Source organism: Leptidea sinapis, chromosome 43 (assembly GCF_905404315.1).
Source record: "Leptidea sinapis chromosome 43, ilLepSina1.1, whole genome shotgun sequence".
In the NCBI taxonomy this organism is placed as follows: Eukaryota; Metazoa; Arthropoda; class Insecta; order Lepidoptera; family Pieridae; genus Leptidea; species Leptidea sinapis.
In genome coordinates, this window is record NC_066307.1 from 6,089,873 (window position 1) to 6,109,239 (window position 19,367).

At 33.2% G+C, this 19,367-nt stretch overlaps 1 protein-coding gene across 4 annotated transcripts in view; it reads right to left on the bottom strand.

The window, feature by feature from the left end:
• Window positions 1-4,775: 4,775 nt before the first annotated feature.
• The window catches only part of LOC126977013 (DNA-binding protein D-ETS-4-like), a 40,554-nt gene continuing 25,962 nt past the window's right edge, over window positions 4,776-19,367 (bottom strand). For all 4 annotated transcript variants that reach the window (XM_050825658.1, XM_050825661.1, XM_050825660.1 and 1 more), the window contains exons 3-6: window positions 18,238-18,392; window positions 14,473-14,611; window positions 8,461-8,610; window positions 4,776-5,876 (exon numbers count right to left, since the gene is read on the bottom strand). In XM_050825658.1, coding sequence (XP_050681615.1) covers window positions 5,686-5,876; window positions 8,461-8,610; window positions 14,473-14,611; window positions 18,238-18,392 — 635 coding nt within the window. In that variant the 3' untranslated portion in view covers window positions 4,776-5,685. The remainder of the gene's footprint in view (window positions 5,877-8,460; window positions 8,611-14,472; window positions 14,612-18,237; window positions 18,393-19,367) is intronic.

Genomic DNA, 19,367 nt, shown 5'->3' on the forward strand with positions numbered 1-19,367 from the left:
TGGAGGGTAACGCGGTAAAAAATAGATGGACTATTAAATTAATGTGAATAATATAATTCAAGCCGTAGTCCGTACCAGTTGGCGACTGGACTGGACTCACAATTTTGGAATGTAGACGACCTTTGGCAACGCCTTGCGCGTGGAGTAAGTCATATGCGATAAGCGAGAAGCTTATACCTAGAGTAAAATAATTTAAAAATATTGTTTCAACTGCAAATTGCAATGTCATTTTATAGAATAAAAAAAAGATCAAATATATTATTTACATCATAACAATGCTTATATATTTAATTTATAATAAATATAATTATATAATGTAGTATAAACTATCACTACGTGGAATTGTACCAAGAGTAAGTACCCAAGCGCTGGCAGCATTTTAGCGTTTTATTATTAGTTAGGCTGATCCATTGACAGAAATATTATCAAAAATATGTGTGTGTGTGTGCTAATCACACACGGTAGAAGTGAAACTTTTGAAAAGTTCCTGATTATAAATATTCATTGAAAAGTATTAAAAAAATAAACAGTCGCTACATGTAAACTGTAGGTATATTTATATATAGTTACAAAAGAATTAGGATTATTGAAAAAAAACTACGTTTAAATAAACCGACTGCAAAAACTGAAAAGTAAAAAATAACTAATAATTTAATTTAATACACCTCATGCAAACCTTTACCTTTAATATTAATAAAATACGATTATTTATATGTGCTACCTATTGATAGGTTTTAAATCGGTGCCAAGCCTGAACAAAATAAAACTTAATATTATATGCAACTTACTTACTGTAATTTACGCCTGGGTTGTTTTGTTCTAGACAAAGCTATCCCGCTCAAAGTCACGCGTGACCAGTGTCGGTATATACTATACCTACTACATTTGGCTCGGCAAAATTTTTATGGCACCAAATGGCAAACATTCTGCATCAACCAAAAAAGAATCACGTAAATCGGATCATAAAATATGTCAGAGTAATTGGTGAACGTACAAAAAAATACCGATCGAATTGAGAACCTACTCCTTTTTGAAGTCGGTTAAAAACAATTCAAATTTCATCATTTTCAATACTTTTCAATGAGTATTTTTAATCAGGGGTACGCTACGAGAGATTGACATGTATATAGAGTATCAGGATAAATGTAAGGTTTACTATTTTTTATTAGTTGTTTATCATTTGGGCTATCATTATAACCACCACGCATACCTATTGTCCCAGTTATTTTGCGCGGTGGCCATCTTGTATTTAAAAAACTATCCCAATTTCGTTCTCTGTACCCTCGACAACCTCGGATACGATATCAGTATCGTTTAATAAATATTTTGCGCAGTGGTCATCTTGGATTTAAAAAAATAATTCCAAATTAGTTCTCTGCACCCTCGAGAAACTTGGATACGATATCCATATTGTTGAATGATAATTTTGCGCAGCGGCAATCTGGGTTTAAAAAAAATATCCCAAATTCCTTCTCTGCACCCTCCAGAACCTCGAATAAGATATAGTTTACCTTACCTTATCCCCAAGCGACCAGCTTCATACCATCAGGACGCTTGACATCACCAAGCTAATTATACCATTTCCATCATATAAAATATTACTATAAATTTCTTAGAGGCTGTTATATGCTTAGCACCTTTTCAATTATATCGTTTGATAGATAGACTCGAAAGATAGTTTCGCGAACGCTGAAGAATAATAATTATGTTAGCAATGGGCGGAGTTGATAGAAACTTGTGTATTGAGGATTGTCTTGGATATGAGCTACGAAGCAATATGTTTGGTGAATAACATTTATGTACTATAATAACCTTTTAATAATTGTATTAATACAAAACTTCTGCAGATAAACCCCAAGAAGACTTAAATTTCAACATTAACACACTAAAACCTCACGTATTCCTTTTTACTACGAGAATGTTATGTGTATATGTTTATGTATATCCTGATTATCTGTACCATGTCTTTAACAACGCAATGTAAAGTAATATTGCAAATCTATTATTTTTTTATAAAAATGATAACTAGGTAGATATATTTGGTCACGAAAAGTAAGTTCGTGATGATTTAAAAAAATATTAAAAAATAAACGCTTAAAAGTTGTGTTTTGTGCCAAGTGAAAATATGGCAAACATTTGATACGTAAACAACTAATTAAATTTATAATATTAATCAAGTTTCAAAAAGAATCTCATTATTAAAATACTTTATACCTATGATACAACTTACATTTAAATGCATCTTAATATCTGAAGATTTTTTTTTGGATAAATGGCTTGTTACCTAGGTAAGGCTCCTCTCTATAGTACTTAATATAATATTATCATTGTGAAGTTTTCTGTTTATGTACTTATTACTAGTATGAGCATCTATATATTTTATTATCTACACTTGTATTTAATATTAAGAAGGTAATAAAATATTATATAATTTGTTTGTGTTAAGTACTTACTATAAACGAGGAGGGTAGGTAGAGCTATGTGTAACAGTGTTGCAAAAATTTCTTTAAATACATGTCATTTATGACAAGTAGATGTAGGTTAATTAATATTGAATTTTTTATAAGTATGTATTAGTTATACCCTTAATAATTAACTGAAACTAAACTTAACTTGTTTTCTATTTGGAACAATAATTTTCCTCGATTCATAACATCGTAAGTTTTAGATTTATAAGGAAGTATTGGTATCTCCCTCTAACCACACGGCGCCCCTCTCTCTTGAAAGGCACTTTCACTGCAAGAATTTCGTCGGTGGGTGGAGTGACGTCACGTTTGTGTAACCTGATGCAACAACCAAAAGTGATGCATTTCATAGATGTTTTGTAATTTCTTGACCAACATTACCACAAGATGTTTCTTGTGTCCGAATTAACCATTCTGCTCGTGACACTTAGATGTACCAATTGCAATCTATCAGATTATTTTTATGTAGATTGATAAATATTAAGTTTTGTCAAAGATAAAGTTTTTGAACAAAACAAAAATATAGTGTCAGAATGCTTTAAATTGATTAACAGACCGTATCATAGCTGTGTGTAATCTGTCAATATCAAATGGAAACCTTATAAATAGACAGTATTTCAGGATAACAATGTTTTGTAAGTAAGCAACATCTTGTGTAATAAATCGAAAATAATTAAAAATTTTCATTTATACCACGCATTATTTTTTATTTCTTTTAAGTTTATTTTATTGATATGTTAGGTCTTTTACTTAATGAATTTGATGAGGCAGTACGAAGTCTACCGGGTCAGCTTGTTCATAAATAATTTTACTATAACAACATTTATACTACTTACGTATATGACTTCAGTGATGGCAATATTTGACAGTTTGGCCATCTTAGATGCCGGAAATCCCTCAGACAATTAATTTCGGGTAAAAGCACTAAAAGCGTTTGAATGTCTTACCCATTATAATCATTGTCACTAGCGATAAGTATATTGAGACAATTGTAATAATTTAAGTTGTATCCTTATATATTACAAAAAGAAAATCAGATAAGTATTTTTAAGCTTTTAATTGAAAACTTGGACGTGGATTCTGCAGTGCCTTACTGACTCATTACTCATGTACTTATATTATGACAGACTTCAAAATTTGTAAAAGTACATTACTATTTTTTTTAATGATAATAAGGGATGAGACGAGCAGGACGTTCAGTTGATGGTAACTGATACGCCTTGCCCATTACAAAGCAGTGCCACTCTTGAAAATCCCAAATATTCTGAGCGGCACTACAATTACGCTCGTCACCTTGAGACGTAAGATGTTAAGTCTCATTTGCCCAGGAATTTCGCTAGCTACGGCGCCCTACAGACCGAAACACTAATGTTTACACATTACTGCTTCACGGCAGAAAAAGGCGCCGTTGTGGTACCCATAATAGATTGTGCACGCTATTGTGCGGCTAGAGCCGGCATCCGGTGCAAAGGAGCCTCCCACTAACAAAAGTTTGCCAAAATGATCAACAGAACCTACCCCAGTTTTCATTTCATCATCTTTTATTTGTACCTACCTATATGGCTTGTTCACATACAGTGAACTAAGATTACCGAAAGGTCTCCCTTCTCTTTTACTCTCCTCGTCACACACACTCTTTCTCTATCGTTCCTTAGCTTTCTTTCGGCGTTCGTTATGTCTGGGTCCACCCTAATAAGGGTATCTCTTAAACCCCTTCTTCATAATGGTCCGCTAACTTAAAACAGTCGCTAAGGAGTGTTTTTTCTCATTCTGACTTAGGTCAATAGAAGAAGACAGAGTGAGAATTAGAAATGCTATAAGTTAGCAGACTATTATGAATAAGGGACTACGCGCACTTATTCAGCTCCATTCGCGTTTCGCTGAACGATTTTGGTCACACTTATACAGCTCTGCTTCTATCAGCCGCGTACGGAACTTTAAATCACGGCTGCACTCTTTAATCTTTGCGTGCATAATTATTACGTCAAACAATGCAGGAACAATACAGGTCGCAACTTGTCGACAAGGAGTCGCGAACCATCCCTGTAAAGAGCTGTTCCGCCGCATTCGACGACGAACAACGCTATACGCGGCGGAACTGCGCCGAACGCTCACTATAGCATTCGCATAATAAAAACACATTTATCCTCATTTTATGCTGGTTTGCCGCGAAAGCAGAATGGAAGCGGAAAGCTGAATCGACGCGTACACGTCTCCATACAAAATTGTTGTTTTCTATGGACAAAAGCTGAAAAGAGCTGAATAAGTCCCTAAGGGGGTTAATGTTTACGAAATAAAATGAATCACAAATCTAATTAAGATATTTTATTTCATTTCAACTATATTATTTAACTTATAAATATAAATTAGTTTGGTCCAATATTTATCTGACACTAACTGCGCCATTACTTAAATATTATATATTAAAATCAAACCCGACACCATTTTATACTTAATCACAATTTATACAATGTCATTAAGACCATACATTTGAAATTTTGATTTGTAGGTATGTAACATAGTCTTATAAAATATGAAACTCAAGATTTCCAATGTAGGTACATACGTGGATTATACCAATTCATTTTGTCCCGAATAAATGTAAATTGATAATGTTTATCTATTTGGCACAAAATTCTTTTATTTTATCATGCGACTAATAACGCGTTTTTAACTTAAACACTACATTGCAAATATCCCTATTCAAATCACACGAAATTCATACATAAATTAATAAAACATTTAAAAATAAAGTCCTTACAAGTTATTATCTATATCATCAATACAATCATTATAAAATCTCAAAATAATCTCGCAAAAATGTTTCGATTTATTTACAAACAATTAACCTAAAAGTTCATAGAACGTACTAGAAATATATCATAGATATATGGGATAAACGTTACCAACTTTCGACACTCGACAACAAACGATTCGTTTGTTGATCAAGATCTAATCATCGGTAATAAACTTACAACTAAACACAATCACGCCCGTCCAGTATAATTCTAGAGAAAATTACCTTTCCCGAATTGTATGGAGGGATTTGAATCGATGCTAGAACGAACTCGAGACTTTAACTTGTTCAATCGAGTCGTTCTGAACATTGACAAACTATCACAACTGTGGCGAGTTTATGCAAAACCCGAACAGTCAACATCGTGTCCGCATTACCGCGGCGTTCACACCCTATTTACAAAAACATATTTACAAAACAAAATCACAGACAATACGGATGACAGAACTGGTACACGAGCCTCTGACTCCTCTCAGTCTTCTTCATGATTCCTTTCTTGTAATATTGTCGGATACTTCTGGAGAGTTTGTCATAATTCATGGCGGGTCTGTTCTTTCTTTTGCCCCACAGCCTCGCAACGCGCACTGAATCTTCAATTTTGAAGACCCCATTACCTGTAACATGACTTGAATTAGTATTGTATGTTTGGACGTGCAAGATTTAATGCCTTTACAATCTATTGTGTACGAAACACATCTGTTGTGTATTATTGTTGCTTAGTTTAGGTAGGAGCGTCATCTGGGAGCAAATCATCGTCTAATGGAGATACATAAACAAATGGACAATAACAATCAATATTAGTAGAGTAAATTGAAGCTATAAGAATTAGTAGTGTTTCAACATGCATGAAAAATTCATATTGCCAAAATACGATAGATTTTATTGTCATTGTATAATATATCCTTTGCAATAAAAAGATCAATTTCTTCATACGAGCATACCTACCTATATTTAAATTAAAATATGATATAACAATAAGGCATTAATATAAGATTATGTGACATACCTACAAAATATAATTATTAAATGAACTGTGAGTATACTTCTCAATAGCCATTACTTAATCTAAGCAAGAAATATAACTAGTTACTTTACAGTATTAGCAAGTTTATAGCGTACTAAATCTATCCTAAAATAGAATTAACAATAAGATCCGAGACAAAGTGCGGATATCAAAGGCAACAATCATAATCCAGTCACGAAACATTAAAGTAACCTTTACAACTATAGAACTTTATAGAGTAACCAGCAAATGGTAAGCGGCCCGTTCACCTTGGCTGAGAATGTCGGTATGTTTCCAACACATACAGACGCGTTTCATCAAAATTAAAATGGGTTATCAATTAATGGAGGTTTAATAAATTCGAACCCAGACGCAAATTTACATTTGCGAATATACAATGAGAAGCCTGTAGATCTTAAAACGATAATGAAAGAAAATGAAAGAAATAAAGAAAATATATTTATTGACAAAATGGATACGATGGATTAAAGAACTGCAGTGACGCAGATTTACTTATGGTAAGTTAATGCATACCGCATTTCCAAAAAAGATATCGCAAATCATTCTCGCACTTAGAATACCAAAATTGAAACTCTTGCCTACGGATTTCTTAGCTGTTACAGCTAATTTCCGAAACGGATTTTAACAGGGTTTTCATTGGTACTAGATAAGCAAGCTACTTTTTTTTTAATTTTTTTTATGAAAATAAGGGACGAGATGAACAGGACGTTCAGCTGACGGTAATTGATACGCTCTGGAAATGCAGTGTCGCTCAGGATTCTTGAAAAACCCAAAACATTCTGAACGGCACTATAATTGCGCTCGTCACCTTGAGACATAAGATGTTAAGTCTCATTTGCCCAGTAACTTCACTAGCTACGCCCTTCAAACCGAAACACAGTAATTCAGTTCACGACAGAAATAGGCGCCGTTGTGGTACTCATCTAGCTGGCATTATGTACTAAGGAGCCTCCCACTGGTAAAATGATTTTGTTTTTAATAAACTAATTCACAAAAATTTAAACATAGGTAATATGAGAACAAAATTCGATACAATGAATGGAATAATCTAGAACTAAGAGAGTTACGACTCGGACTGCCGCTTGTAGCTCATAACAAAGAAACTAAACTCAAGATAAAACCAGAACACAAGTAACAACTTACATTAAATATTCCATAATTGCTTGAGCTTAATTAACATAACTGACAGTGATTGGTTCACTTTATATGGCTCTAGTGATATTAAGCATGCCACTTAAATTGTTATACCTGTTAATTGTTCAACAGACGTTTGAAGTCTCGTGATAGAAACATGTTGAGGGTTTTTTAGACAACAGTAATCTTAGATTTCTTCATGCATTTAAATTAACAATACCAGCTTTTGTCTACAAATCCATCACTGTACTTTTTAATATAATATACTTTATATTAAGGTGGATTTTTGGCGTTACCTTATAGCCTACTGCTTTTTCAATGAAATTCACTTTACCTAAACTTTTACATCATCTTAATATTATAATCTGTGTGAGTTCTTCTCAAATTAAATTAAAATTGTAGTTGCGATAGTAATAAAAAATAACGGAAATGGTCAGACAGTTCAAACGACTTGTATATAGTATAAATAGATCAAAGTATGTTCATATTTCATAAATAGGAAGTGATTATTACTTGACATTAGTATATAATTATACTCAGCATGTGCTATTTATATGAAGATTCTAGAAACAAGGCATTTAAAAACTGATTGATGTGTTGAAATAATTACTATGAATTATTATGAGTTACAATGACGCTGTAATAAGTATATTAGATTGTAATAATCAAACATTTGTTTCAAAACTTTGCTGATATCTTAAGAGAGGGTTCCTCATTAAAACATGAACAATACATAATATTAAATAAAATCTTGATTTCAAGTTTCCGTTGCAAAACTGCAATATTAAAGAATGAGATTCTAATAAAACTGTTTGATCATCGAATGATAAGAGATAACCACCTTACTTTATCTCTTTGATTGAAAAAGTGTTAATGGCCTGAGGCTAATAGTAGACGCTATTAGTAATTCTATGAATGTCGATGAAATATAAATGTGGACCCAAGATTGATCCCTGTGTTGAATTTTGGCGGATTGTAGATTTTTACCTGAATGAAAATGCAATTCTTTGTCAAATAATCTACAAGGTACTGTAACTTACTTCGATCTAACCACCGAATAGCAGATCCATGAATGTGGGGTGAAGCGAGTAATTCCTTCAGGAATTGCCATAAATGTATGTGCGTACTTCCAGACTTGACTTTGCCGACACCTTGTGATACGCTTGCTCCTGCTGGTTCTGAATCTTCATCTGTTGACAAAAGAGGTTATATTTAATAATTTATACACAAATTTAATTTGTACCATAATTCAAGGACGATGCGGGACTCAAACCCGAGTCTCCCGGAGCCCTTCCGAGCGTTCTTACCATTTGAGCCAATCGTCCGAGTGACGCATTTATTGGTATGTCTTGTTATACTCTCAGGCTGTGGCTACATGTGAGATGGAGATGCATGCTAGGCATATTACTTAAAAATAGCAAACAGTTTAGATATGCAGAAATTATTTTGAAACAAAATGTTCAGTGAAGAGCAGCTTTAAAATTAAAATTTGACCTCATTTTGGGATACTCTCTTCTAAAAAAAAAAAAAAATTACGCACGCATGAAATTATACTTCCAAAATTTTTTTATTCCTCATTTTTATATGTTTTTAGACTGAACAATATTGTCATAAAGAAGATATTAAATACAATTAATAAAAATATTATTATATCGCATAAATTTGTTATAAGTATAATGTTTATTTAATATCATTAAACTATTTTTATATTTTAACGTAAACTTTAAATTTGAAATTTATTTAATTCTCGTCCATTGGTTGTGGTTCAGTAGACATATGAGTTTACAGTAACAATTTTACTATCAAAATTGTTGTTAAACATTAATAACAGTGTAATTAAACAATGCATTTAGGTTTCGTAACAGTACTTTCATTTTAAACGATTGCAATAACTTATATAATATTATATTACGTCGGTTTGTTTTGACTTCGTTCGTTGTATCGGACACTCTATTACAATCTATAGAACTAACAATACAATTTATGATCGATTCTGTAACATTCAATTCAGGGCCTATTTCTTGTGCTACAATATCGATGCTGTGTGTTATTTATGTACATTTAAACCTCTAACACTAATTCATCCAAGTAACCGATCTACTGAAACTAAGACAAAGTATTTTATTAATATTTTAGAATTTACACATTTCTTAAATTTAAAATAGTGTCTTTTAGTCTTGTGCTTTGGGGTTATAAAGACTTACAAGCTTCGGTATTTTGGTATTTTGGAATTGCAATAATCTTTTATTATTTTAAGCGTAACACCTTCAACGTAAGAAGTAAACAAACTCATCTCGGCTAATGCCTCTACTATTTTGAGAATACGATCTAATGTATATATAATAATACGTCATATTTTATGAACGACTTTATTTTTCTTCTGAGTTTTGTTTGATAAAATTAATTCAGCTGACAGAGATTTTCATTCAGGCAAGATTATTGATAAGAGCATTGCCTTAACTTAATAAATACTTTAAAAAATTTATGAAATCATACAAATATAGGCCAAAACCCACCTTTAACCTTGCTAATTTATTTAAAATAGTATTGTACTTCAAAAATATACACATCAGCATTGTAATTTTCTGTATATAAAACACAACAATTATTCCTTAAATTGTTTTCACTCTACAGAAATGGGACTAGTAATAATCCCAAATTAAATTAAATTAAATATTCATAAATATCGTAAGCCGCCCAATAGTCAATTTTTTACGAAATAACATAAATGAAGTTGTTCATAATTTATATTCGCAGCAGAAAACTTCATGGGATATTCTTGCACAATACATTGAAACTTTTATTATAAATAGGTGACACTTAAATATTAATAAAGACTATCGTAGTCAGTTAATCGTATTATTTATCATAAATAAAACATTAAACTTATCTTTAACTACAATCATGGTATAATAGTATTTTATAGCTGTATAGTTAAGTATTCGACCTTGCTGAGTTGAACTGGGCCATCAAAGAACTGTAAGAAGTTGACAGCTATATATGGCTTGAAGTATTGCCTTCTAATCGATGCTCCTATTGCCATATAACTGTTTCTTAGGGACGGTTCAATATATTTTATACTCCACTACTAACATATATAGTAATAAAATAAGATATACTGCAGACGGGAGGCTACCAGTGGGAGGCTCCTTTGCACCGGATGCCGACTGGACTAGGGTACCAGAACGGCGCCTTTTTCTACCTTGAAGCAGTAATGTGTAAGCATTACTGTGTTTGGGTCTGAAGGGTGCCGTAGCTAGTGAAATTAAAATGGGATGGGCAAATGACACTTGACAACATATGTCTCAAGGTGACGAACGCGGTTGTAGTGCCGCTCAGAATTTTTTGGTTTTTTCAATAATCCTGAGCGGCATTGCATTGTAATGGGCAGGGTGGTCATGTATCAATTACCATCAGCTGAAGGTCCTGCTCGTCTCGTCCCTTATTTTCATAAAAAATAATTCATTAAAAAGATGTTTGTGACTCAAATAGAAACGTCTCATCCTATAAGTTCTATTGGATCAAACATCTACGGCCTTCTATCTGTCTATGTTATACCTGAGAGTAAACCAAGAATGTGCAAAATGTTGACTATATCGCTGGCAGCACTGTCAATACAATTATAATTCTGCATATGGACTTGCATCCCGTGCCACTAAATAAATTAAAAAATAAAATCTAAAGTTTTCCGAATGTCAAGCAGCCTTGCAAATAAACGCGGGAAACGTTATACGTCCGAATAAACCAATCATAAGCAAAATGTCTATTTGTAAACATTTTGCATATTCTTGGTTTATTCTCCATTATGACTTTACACCAAATTTATTAATAAGGCAGATTTAAAATTATAGAGTCCATGAATACGATAAAATCCATTAATCCCATCATGTCTTAAATTTGGATACGAATTCTAGATATTAAATTGAATACTGTATAAGAAAAGATATTTTGTATTCTCAAATGTTTACTACGTGACAAAATTTGAATTATATATCTCAGAACTGTATTATTTAAAGTGATGATAAATAAATAAGAATTTCACTCCCACTTCAAAAGGAATTTTGAACGTTGCTCCATTGGACTATTTTGAAAGCAATTCAATTCTTCAAAGACTGTTTATTGCGTGCTGTAAAGTTTTCTGTAAACATTCCATGTGTCGATATAGTATCTGTGCCAGCAATGTGGCTGGCCGTAGATAAATGTCGATATATGTTTCCTGTGCTAGTACCAACACTTTTTTAGCCCCGCGTCTGCGTAAGGCAAGGTTTTTCTTTAATTACTATCCTTTCTCCGTTCAATCGACACATTTTTGTACAAACTATGTTAGTTGTACTTATCACAGGTTTTTTTTGGGTGTAAACGTTGTCGTAGATTGCTTATAAGCATACCAATCATGAGTATATTTAAAACCTTTATTTAAAAAAAAAATGTTTTTTTTTTACTTTTACTATATTCTTTTTATTAATCATGAAGTATTAATAGGACTGGTACACGATTTAAATAAATTTCATTGATATAATCTTCTATGCCGTTTAGTAAATCAGTATAGAAGAATAAAGGATAAACTAAAGAACGCAATCACAAAAGTAAAACAAAGCTAGACATTTACGGCCTTGCAAATAAAATTGGTATAAAGTTATACCTGAGTATAATCCAAGAATACGCACAATGTTTGAAAATAGACATTTTGCTTATGATTAATGTATTCGGACGTATAACGTTTCCCGCGTTTATTTGCAAGGCTCCTTGACATTCAGAAAACTTCAGAATAATCATTGTTTTGACATTGTTGTCAGCGATATAGTCAACATTTTGCATATTCTTTGTTTATTCTCAGGTATAACTTTATGTCAAGTTTATTTGTAAGGCCGTTACTGTATTACTTTACTAAAACTAGATGAAAATATTTTCCGTTAATTGATTATATTATGACAAATCAAAAACTATTGATTATATGGAACTTACGTAAATTGCTTTTGGACAGTTTTGCGCAATTGTTATGTCTTTTACGTGTCTACATTTAAATGTATAAATAACCTCGCGGCTAATCCATCTCCGTGATGTTTCAATCTATTTTGAATCTTTTCCCTTAATTTTAATCGTCATCAATAATTGCTTAGAATGTCATACATTTATTTAAATAAAATACTTTTTAAAGAATTAATTGCAATTACACGCTTTTAAATTAATTTGATGATTGAAAAGAAAATATTGAAAAATAGTTAAAGAAATTTGGAAGTAAATTTTTGAGCTGGACCTTAAAAAATAAGATAGTTGTTCATTATTATTTTAGTATTACATTAACCGTTTATATTATCTCAATGATATAAGAATATCCGGACGACCGCCTTGCTCGGATTTTTAAGAATGTACTAAACTTGAACAAAAAAAAACTTAAAGGGCATCTGAATTCGAACAGGGGTCTTCTGCTTTCCGGATCACCGAATGTCCCATGCCATATGTGTAATAGTCTTGTATATAGTTGTGAAATTAACATTTGTATTCTAATGTTATTGTAGTTGTTTCTCCTTGAAACACGGATAAAACTATTTTTTTTAATTGAAACCTAGATAGATTTATTGCCCCCGAAATGCCCTGTATACAAAATTTTATGAAAATCGTTGGAGCTGTTTTCGAGATTCAGATAGACAGAAGATATTAGTTAATTCTATGACATTTTCAGGCCACCCGCAAAATATTATTGTTAGCCAGTTAGCACTTCACCATTGCCTAGTTAGTAAGTTAACTCATTATATAAAACATCATCCATCGACGTCTGTCCTCCTTCTGTCCGCTTCGTGAAGCGCAGTATAGTTCATACATCATTGAATAGTGTCTTGGATGTGGGACCCAAGCTCTACGCTCTAACGGTCAACAATGCACCGTGCTACATTCCTAGCCTATTGATTTTCTAGTTTTAACTTTATCTGCTTATAGTATTTTTCAAGAAGCTCAATTATATACATTTCATTATTTTTAAGACTATGCTTGCAAAAATAGCTTGCTCTATATAATATAAAAGCGGGTCCTTTCTCATTTTATCTATTTTATAATAATAGTGGTAATCGGCAAGGGCCTCCGCACCGCGGTATGCAATAGATCGGCGTGATCTGGGCGCGCGCGCAGCGGTCTGTCAATGCGTATTATTTTACGTTTATTAATATGATAAAGATGATATGAGAGAATGTATAAGAAAGCTATTGAAACAAACTATATGACTATGTAAAATACTCTAACTTATAAACAAAATGACTGTCAGAACTTTATCAGGGCGTAGTGTGCCGTACGGCACTTCCGATTTTGGTGTACCTGAAAAATCTAGTGTCTCTAAAATAAATCTATTTGTTAGATTACGTTAACTCTGCATATTATGTTTAATCAACCAAGTTCGTGCATGAAATAATATTTTAATTAAAAATTTCTAGAACCTCTACACACATATAGTTGCTAGATACTGCAAATATCAGTTGAGCAGGTTATCAACTGTAAAGTACATCCTGTAGATGAAGCTGCAACCTGAGAGTTGAACAAAGCATACAGGTTTTTATGACGATACGTCACTCGAACGTTTAGCTCAGTTGGTAGAGCACTGGCAGGGAACGCCCGAGGTCGTGGGTTCGAGTCCCGCATCGTTCATAAAATTTTGTTTTCAAATTTTATTTGTTTATTATCCTAGAAGTGAGGGTTATCACTTTAAAAACCTAACAAATTGTTTAGATTTACAAGAGCGACATCTCAAGTCAATTTCCTAATATGCAAATATCGGGGTTGAGCAGGTTATAAACTGTAAAGTTGATCCTGTAGATGAAGCCGCAACCTAGCTACGGCACTCTTCAGACCAAAACACAGTAATGCTTACACAGGACTGCTTCACGGCAGAAATAGGCGCCGTTGTGGTACCCATAATCTAAGCGGCATCCTGTGCAAAGGAGCCTCCACTGGTAAAAAGCGCGACGTGTAACTAGTTTATTATATCAATAGATGTTGCAGACCTCGATTTACTTTAATATAGAATTTGCTCGTCTTATGATAGTCTAGAGTGAAGTACCAACCATCACTTATATCATCAGTTGTGGCCACCACTGGTGCGGGTGTGCTAGCAGGCTGCTCGTGGTCGCTCCAGCTTGTTCTCCAGTTTTCATGTCTTGCGGCTTTCCAGATTTCTAGCTGCGCATACAAAGTGCTTCCAGCCTGCCAACAAAACGATTTGTTAGATACATAGTATATTGAAACGGCTTATGTATCAAAATTTATCTGTCAAATTTTGCAAAGTGCGTACCTATTTCTAGTTAGTTAGCTATTAAAATACTATTATTTTATCTCGCTCTATCTGCCACGAGACTCAGTACCAGAATTTGGCGAGTCAACATCTCCTGAGGATGCCTCGTGTAGAGGCGAAACACGCGTCGAATTGACTGAAGACATATTAGCGGAATTTACACTCAAGATACTTCAAAATTTTAGATAATTTTGGATTTCCGCAAAATAACGCCAAAACTATAAATTTTTTGAAAATTCATACTGTTCAACAAAATTCGCAAACACGCCTAAAAAACTTTTAAAAACGTTTTTATGTATCTCTACAGTATTATCTAGCTGATGAAAACCTTTCATAAGTCCTCGCCACATTTGTTTTGATACAAACGAACGTTTGCAAGGGTCAATGACTCATCTAGTAAGGCAACAATGTTCCTACACATATAAAGTAATTTCAAGTAATGTTTAAAACAAACCAGACTACAACAATTTGTATGCTCTAGGCTCCTCTAGTGCATACAAATTGTAGCGATCTCACTGGACTTTCATTGGTATTGGAGAAAGTTGAGCAAGTGGTCGGACGCCATAACTATTGACTGGCCTTTTCATTGGTTGTAGTGTCGTAATATTAAATGGGCTTATGTCCTCAGAGGTAATTATAAGCGGCGATTTTGTTAGCGATGACATAAACAAGGGGTCTATCCTTACACGCATACTAATTATGTAAATATACCTAGCTATATTTGACATACATTTAATTTATTATTTATTTAAAGCTGCTCAAAGTGTGAAAGTTTATACAGGTGGAAGAATTCAGACAAGTATGTTTTGAACCCTACAAATTTAGGAATGAAATCTTTAGGGCAGCGTTATCGTATGTAATATGTAATGCTCGCACAGAATAATTTTGAACTAGTTCAAGTATAAGTATAAGAAAATCAGCGGGTTTCAGTCATAGCCAAAATATACTCATAACAATAATTTCAAGGAGAATAATTGGACGTAGTTCCTGAAAAACGTTCCAAGCCACAAACATCATATCTTAAGGAATTCATGTTCAAAGTTGAATAAATATTAATGTATTCATACATGTGGGTTGGGCTACTAAGTCATGATGTCATTTAAAGAGTGACAGTAGGGCTGCCATTTTTTTCAGCCCGTTAATATGAATGACGTGACCAGTTTTGTGTTCTTAACTCAATTTCGACATGATTGTGGTTTGGAACGTTTTTCTTGAATTACGTTGATTGAATGTACTACACACAGGAGTAGCATTAATATTAACGATGCAAATGACGACTTAGTTAAGTGTCAACCGTGATTAAAATATTTAATATCAATCATGCTTGAAGTATATTGGAATCACAGCCGAAATTTTGATTGCATCATAATTTTGCACTCAATTCATTAAAAGTTTGTATGAGAACATTTTCTGGATCACAATTTTAAAGATGTTTGACCAAACATAGTGTGATCGTTGAAATCGTATATTCTATTATACATTTCATGAAAGTAAACCTAGTAGTAACTGTTGGACCTTATTTGTGGCCAATGCCCAGTGCCCTTCGCAATTGTCATGCATTGCTTATTTTCATTTTTGCAGAAAAAAATTTATCCGCACGAGTTTTCCTTTTATTTTGTCAGGGAAACTGCTTTACGAATGCAGGGTACCTAGATGCTAAGAGAGCATTTAAAATATAAGTTTTTTTTTAATCTAATCAATAATAATCAAATATCGTAAGGTTCACGGTTAGTAGTTAAAATTTGCCGACTTCTTAAACAAGAAGATTTCGATGGTCCTTTTATGGTATTATACTTTAGGTACCTAATCTTAGTTCACATGTGATTTTTGTCGTTCCAGATCTTATGATTCATGGAAGTTTATTTCTCTTATAAGATCATCCTTTTTCATATGTAGACTGTAATAGACAAACATACCATGTCTATTTTGAATTGCCATAGGCAATTTGGAAAAAAAATTAAGAGCCACGTTTTTTTCGGGAACAGGAGGACAAACGAGCATTCGTATCGGCTGATATTAAGTGATCACCGCCGTCCACTTTCTCCTGCCGCAACAGAGGAAGCACAGTAATGTTTTCAGTCTTATAGAAAAAAATACGCGTATTAGTAGTCAATAAATAGCATTCTCAATTTAAACGAAAATATTTATTGTTCACGAAACCTTACTTGCATAGTCAGAAAACTACCTGCTTAGAGTTCAATATGAGATTATGTAATATTTATTCATTGCAAAATTAGCTTATAACCAGCCACTTTTTGTGTACTTGGGTTTTCCACCTCGTCATATTACTGGTGCAAAGTTACGCAAATGTAAGTTGTTATGCAACGGTAGGCCGTTTCTTATAAAAGGATTTCCTGAGTTCGATCATGCGCATAATTAGCGTGAACTATATCCTAAATCACAACCGAACTAAAATAAAAGACATTATATGAGTAAATTTAGTTTAATATATTTAGTACTTTGAATTAAATTTAGGTTTTCTGAATCTTAATATTAAGTAACATTATGTGATGACTATTTTAGTCAGTCTCTGCTGGAGTTACCATTTGCGCTGATATACTTAAAATCCAATCTTAAAAATATCTTTACACCTGTATATCAACCTTTTTGGGTAACGTGCATCATTACCATGATACTGGAGTACTGGCTGATCTAGCTTTATCGGCGTACGGTGGTATTTCGAGTGAAAAAGAAGCCCCTTTCCGAGATGCAAGGCAGAACGAATATAAAAGATTTATTAAAGTGCAGAAAATTATTTTAAGCGAATACTTCTTACACCGTTCCCTCCACATCACACCGAAGCGGCAGTAGACTCCACATTATAATCATTTTAATCTTAAGTTGACAACGAATATGTTTTAATCTATATATATGTATAAGAGATTTCCACCTATATGACTCATGATGATATCCCTGGAACCATAAGGCGTAGAGACTTGAAATTTGGTAGGAATATTCCTTTCGCCGAGTAGAGGTCAGCTAAGGCAAGATTTTACGAAATTCCACCCGCAAGAGTTTTTTTTATGGATAGAACAACGTCTGTTGGGTCAGCTAGTTAATTATAATCATAATTATCACTTTTATCTCAAATCAGTCTTTAGATTTATTATATCATGTTGATTTACTTCATATGAAAAACCTAATTAGGTTATATTGTTTCTAGGTTCACTGTCCCCATTTAAATTAATCATAGTCAAATATTTAACAATGTAATGTCAACTATGTTTTGAAATTAACATGTTTTTATTATTTATAATCTTCCTCTTATCAGTCAATAGCTATCGAAGTTTTCAAATTGTGCCCTGCTATCACACGACCTTAATCAGCAGGGTCATGAGATTACCACAGTCAGTTGTAATGTAAACAGTTCCACGTACCAAAGGCAAGTCAATCATACTAACTATGAACCATGTTCATAAAATCAATTCTAAAACAGAATTTACAAAAAAATATACTGATATCGCTAAAGTCCAGTCATCGACAAAATCATGATTGACCGACAAAGATAATTCTGGCAGAATAATATTGTTTTAATTACCTGGGGTGCTCTGTGATTGAACTCTTCTTCTGTTAAAGCAATTAACGCAGGGCCATCCATTGCAAAATATTCCACAGGAACCATTGGTAGATTATAGTGCTGTAGTGTGAATATAACCCAAGATTTGACGTCATCTGTACTCCACTGCAATGGATCTATAACAAGAAAATAAGTATTTAGGATTTTTACATGGCGAATTGCCGCGCGCAACTACGCCTGCGGAAATTTCATTTATGCGATAGTCTGGTATGGTATCCTATGGTCATAGGATTGAACAATTTCAAATTGTAATTTGGGTGCAAGCACTGACCACTACAATATACCACTGGATTGGCGGCTGTCAAAGTGGTTTTGTTCCTGTTTAATATTCGACATTTTGGCGTTGTTGGCCATGTAGTGAGAGTCTGCAGTACTAAAACTAGTGATGACAAGCTCAGCAAACATCGATAGTGGGTGGGAAACTATTTACAAAAAAAATGTGTACTTTATTACGTTGATTCTTGAAGTATAAATAACACTGAAAACGAACGAAATTAATTCAAAATGCAAAAATACTTCAGAGTATTGAACGTTCCTTCCAAGCCATTAGTAGTATACGTCACAATTAGTTCTCTGGACGCTCGCGAGTGGCGCTTCAAATAGGCACAAAAAATTCGCTATCAAACATAAGGAACTGTCTGTCCAGTGGTATTTATACAGGTCAGTGGTTGCAAGCCTTATACATTCTACAAACTAAAAGTAGAAAATCGCGGTCAAGTTGTTCCATCAATTTTTTTTGGTATTAAAAAGAAACACCAAAATATTCGTAGACATACATATAGATATGATAATACATTAATTGATAGCGTATAGTAACACACTTTTAAAACTGAACTGAAAAACTAACGCGAGTAATTAATATAAGAAACCATCAATACATTAAGAAGCAAATAGCTTGTAAGTTGCGTAATCTACTATTCTGATGATGTTCTAGGAAACGATGTATAGTTGTTATGTGTTCAAGCGGCAGCTACTTAGAAATATTGGATTTTTTACGGCATTGTGAGTTTATCATGACGTCATTTATAATAACTATGCTAATAAGAAGACGGTGACCAACAGAAGGACTATTTACTATCTATCATAAATAT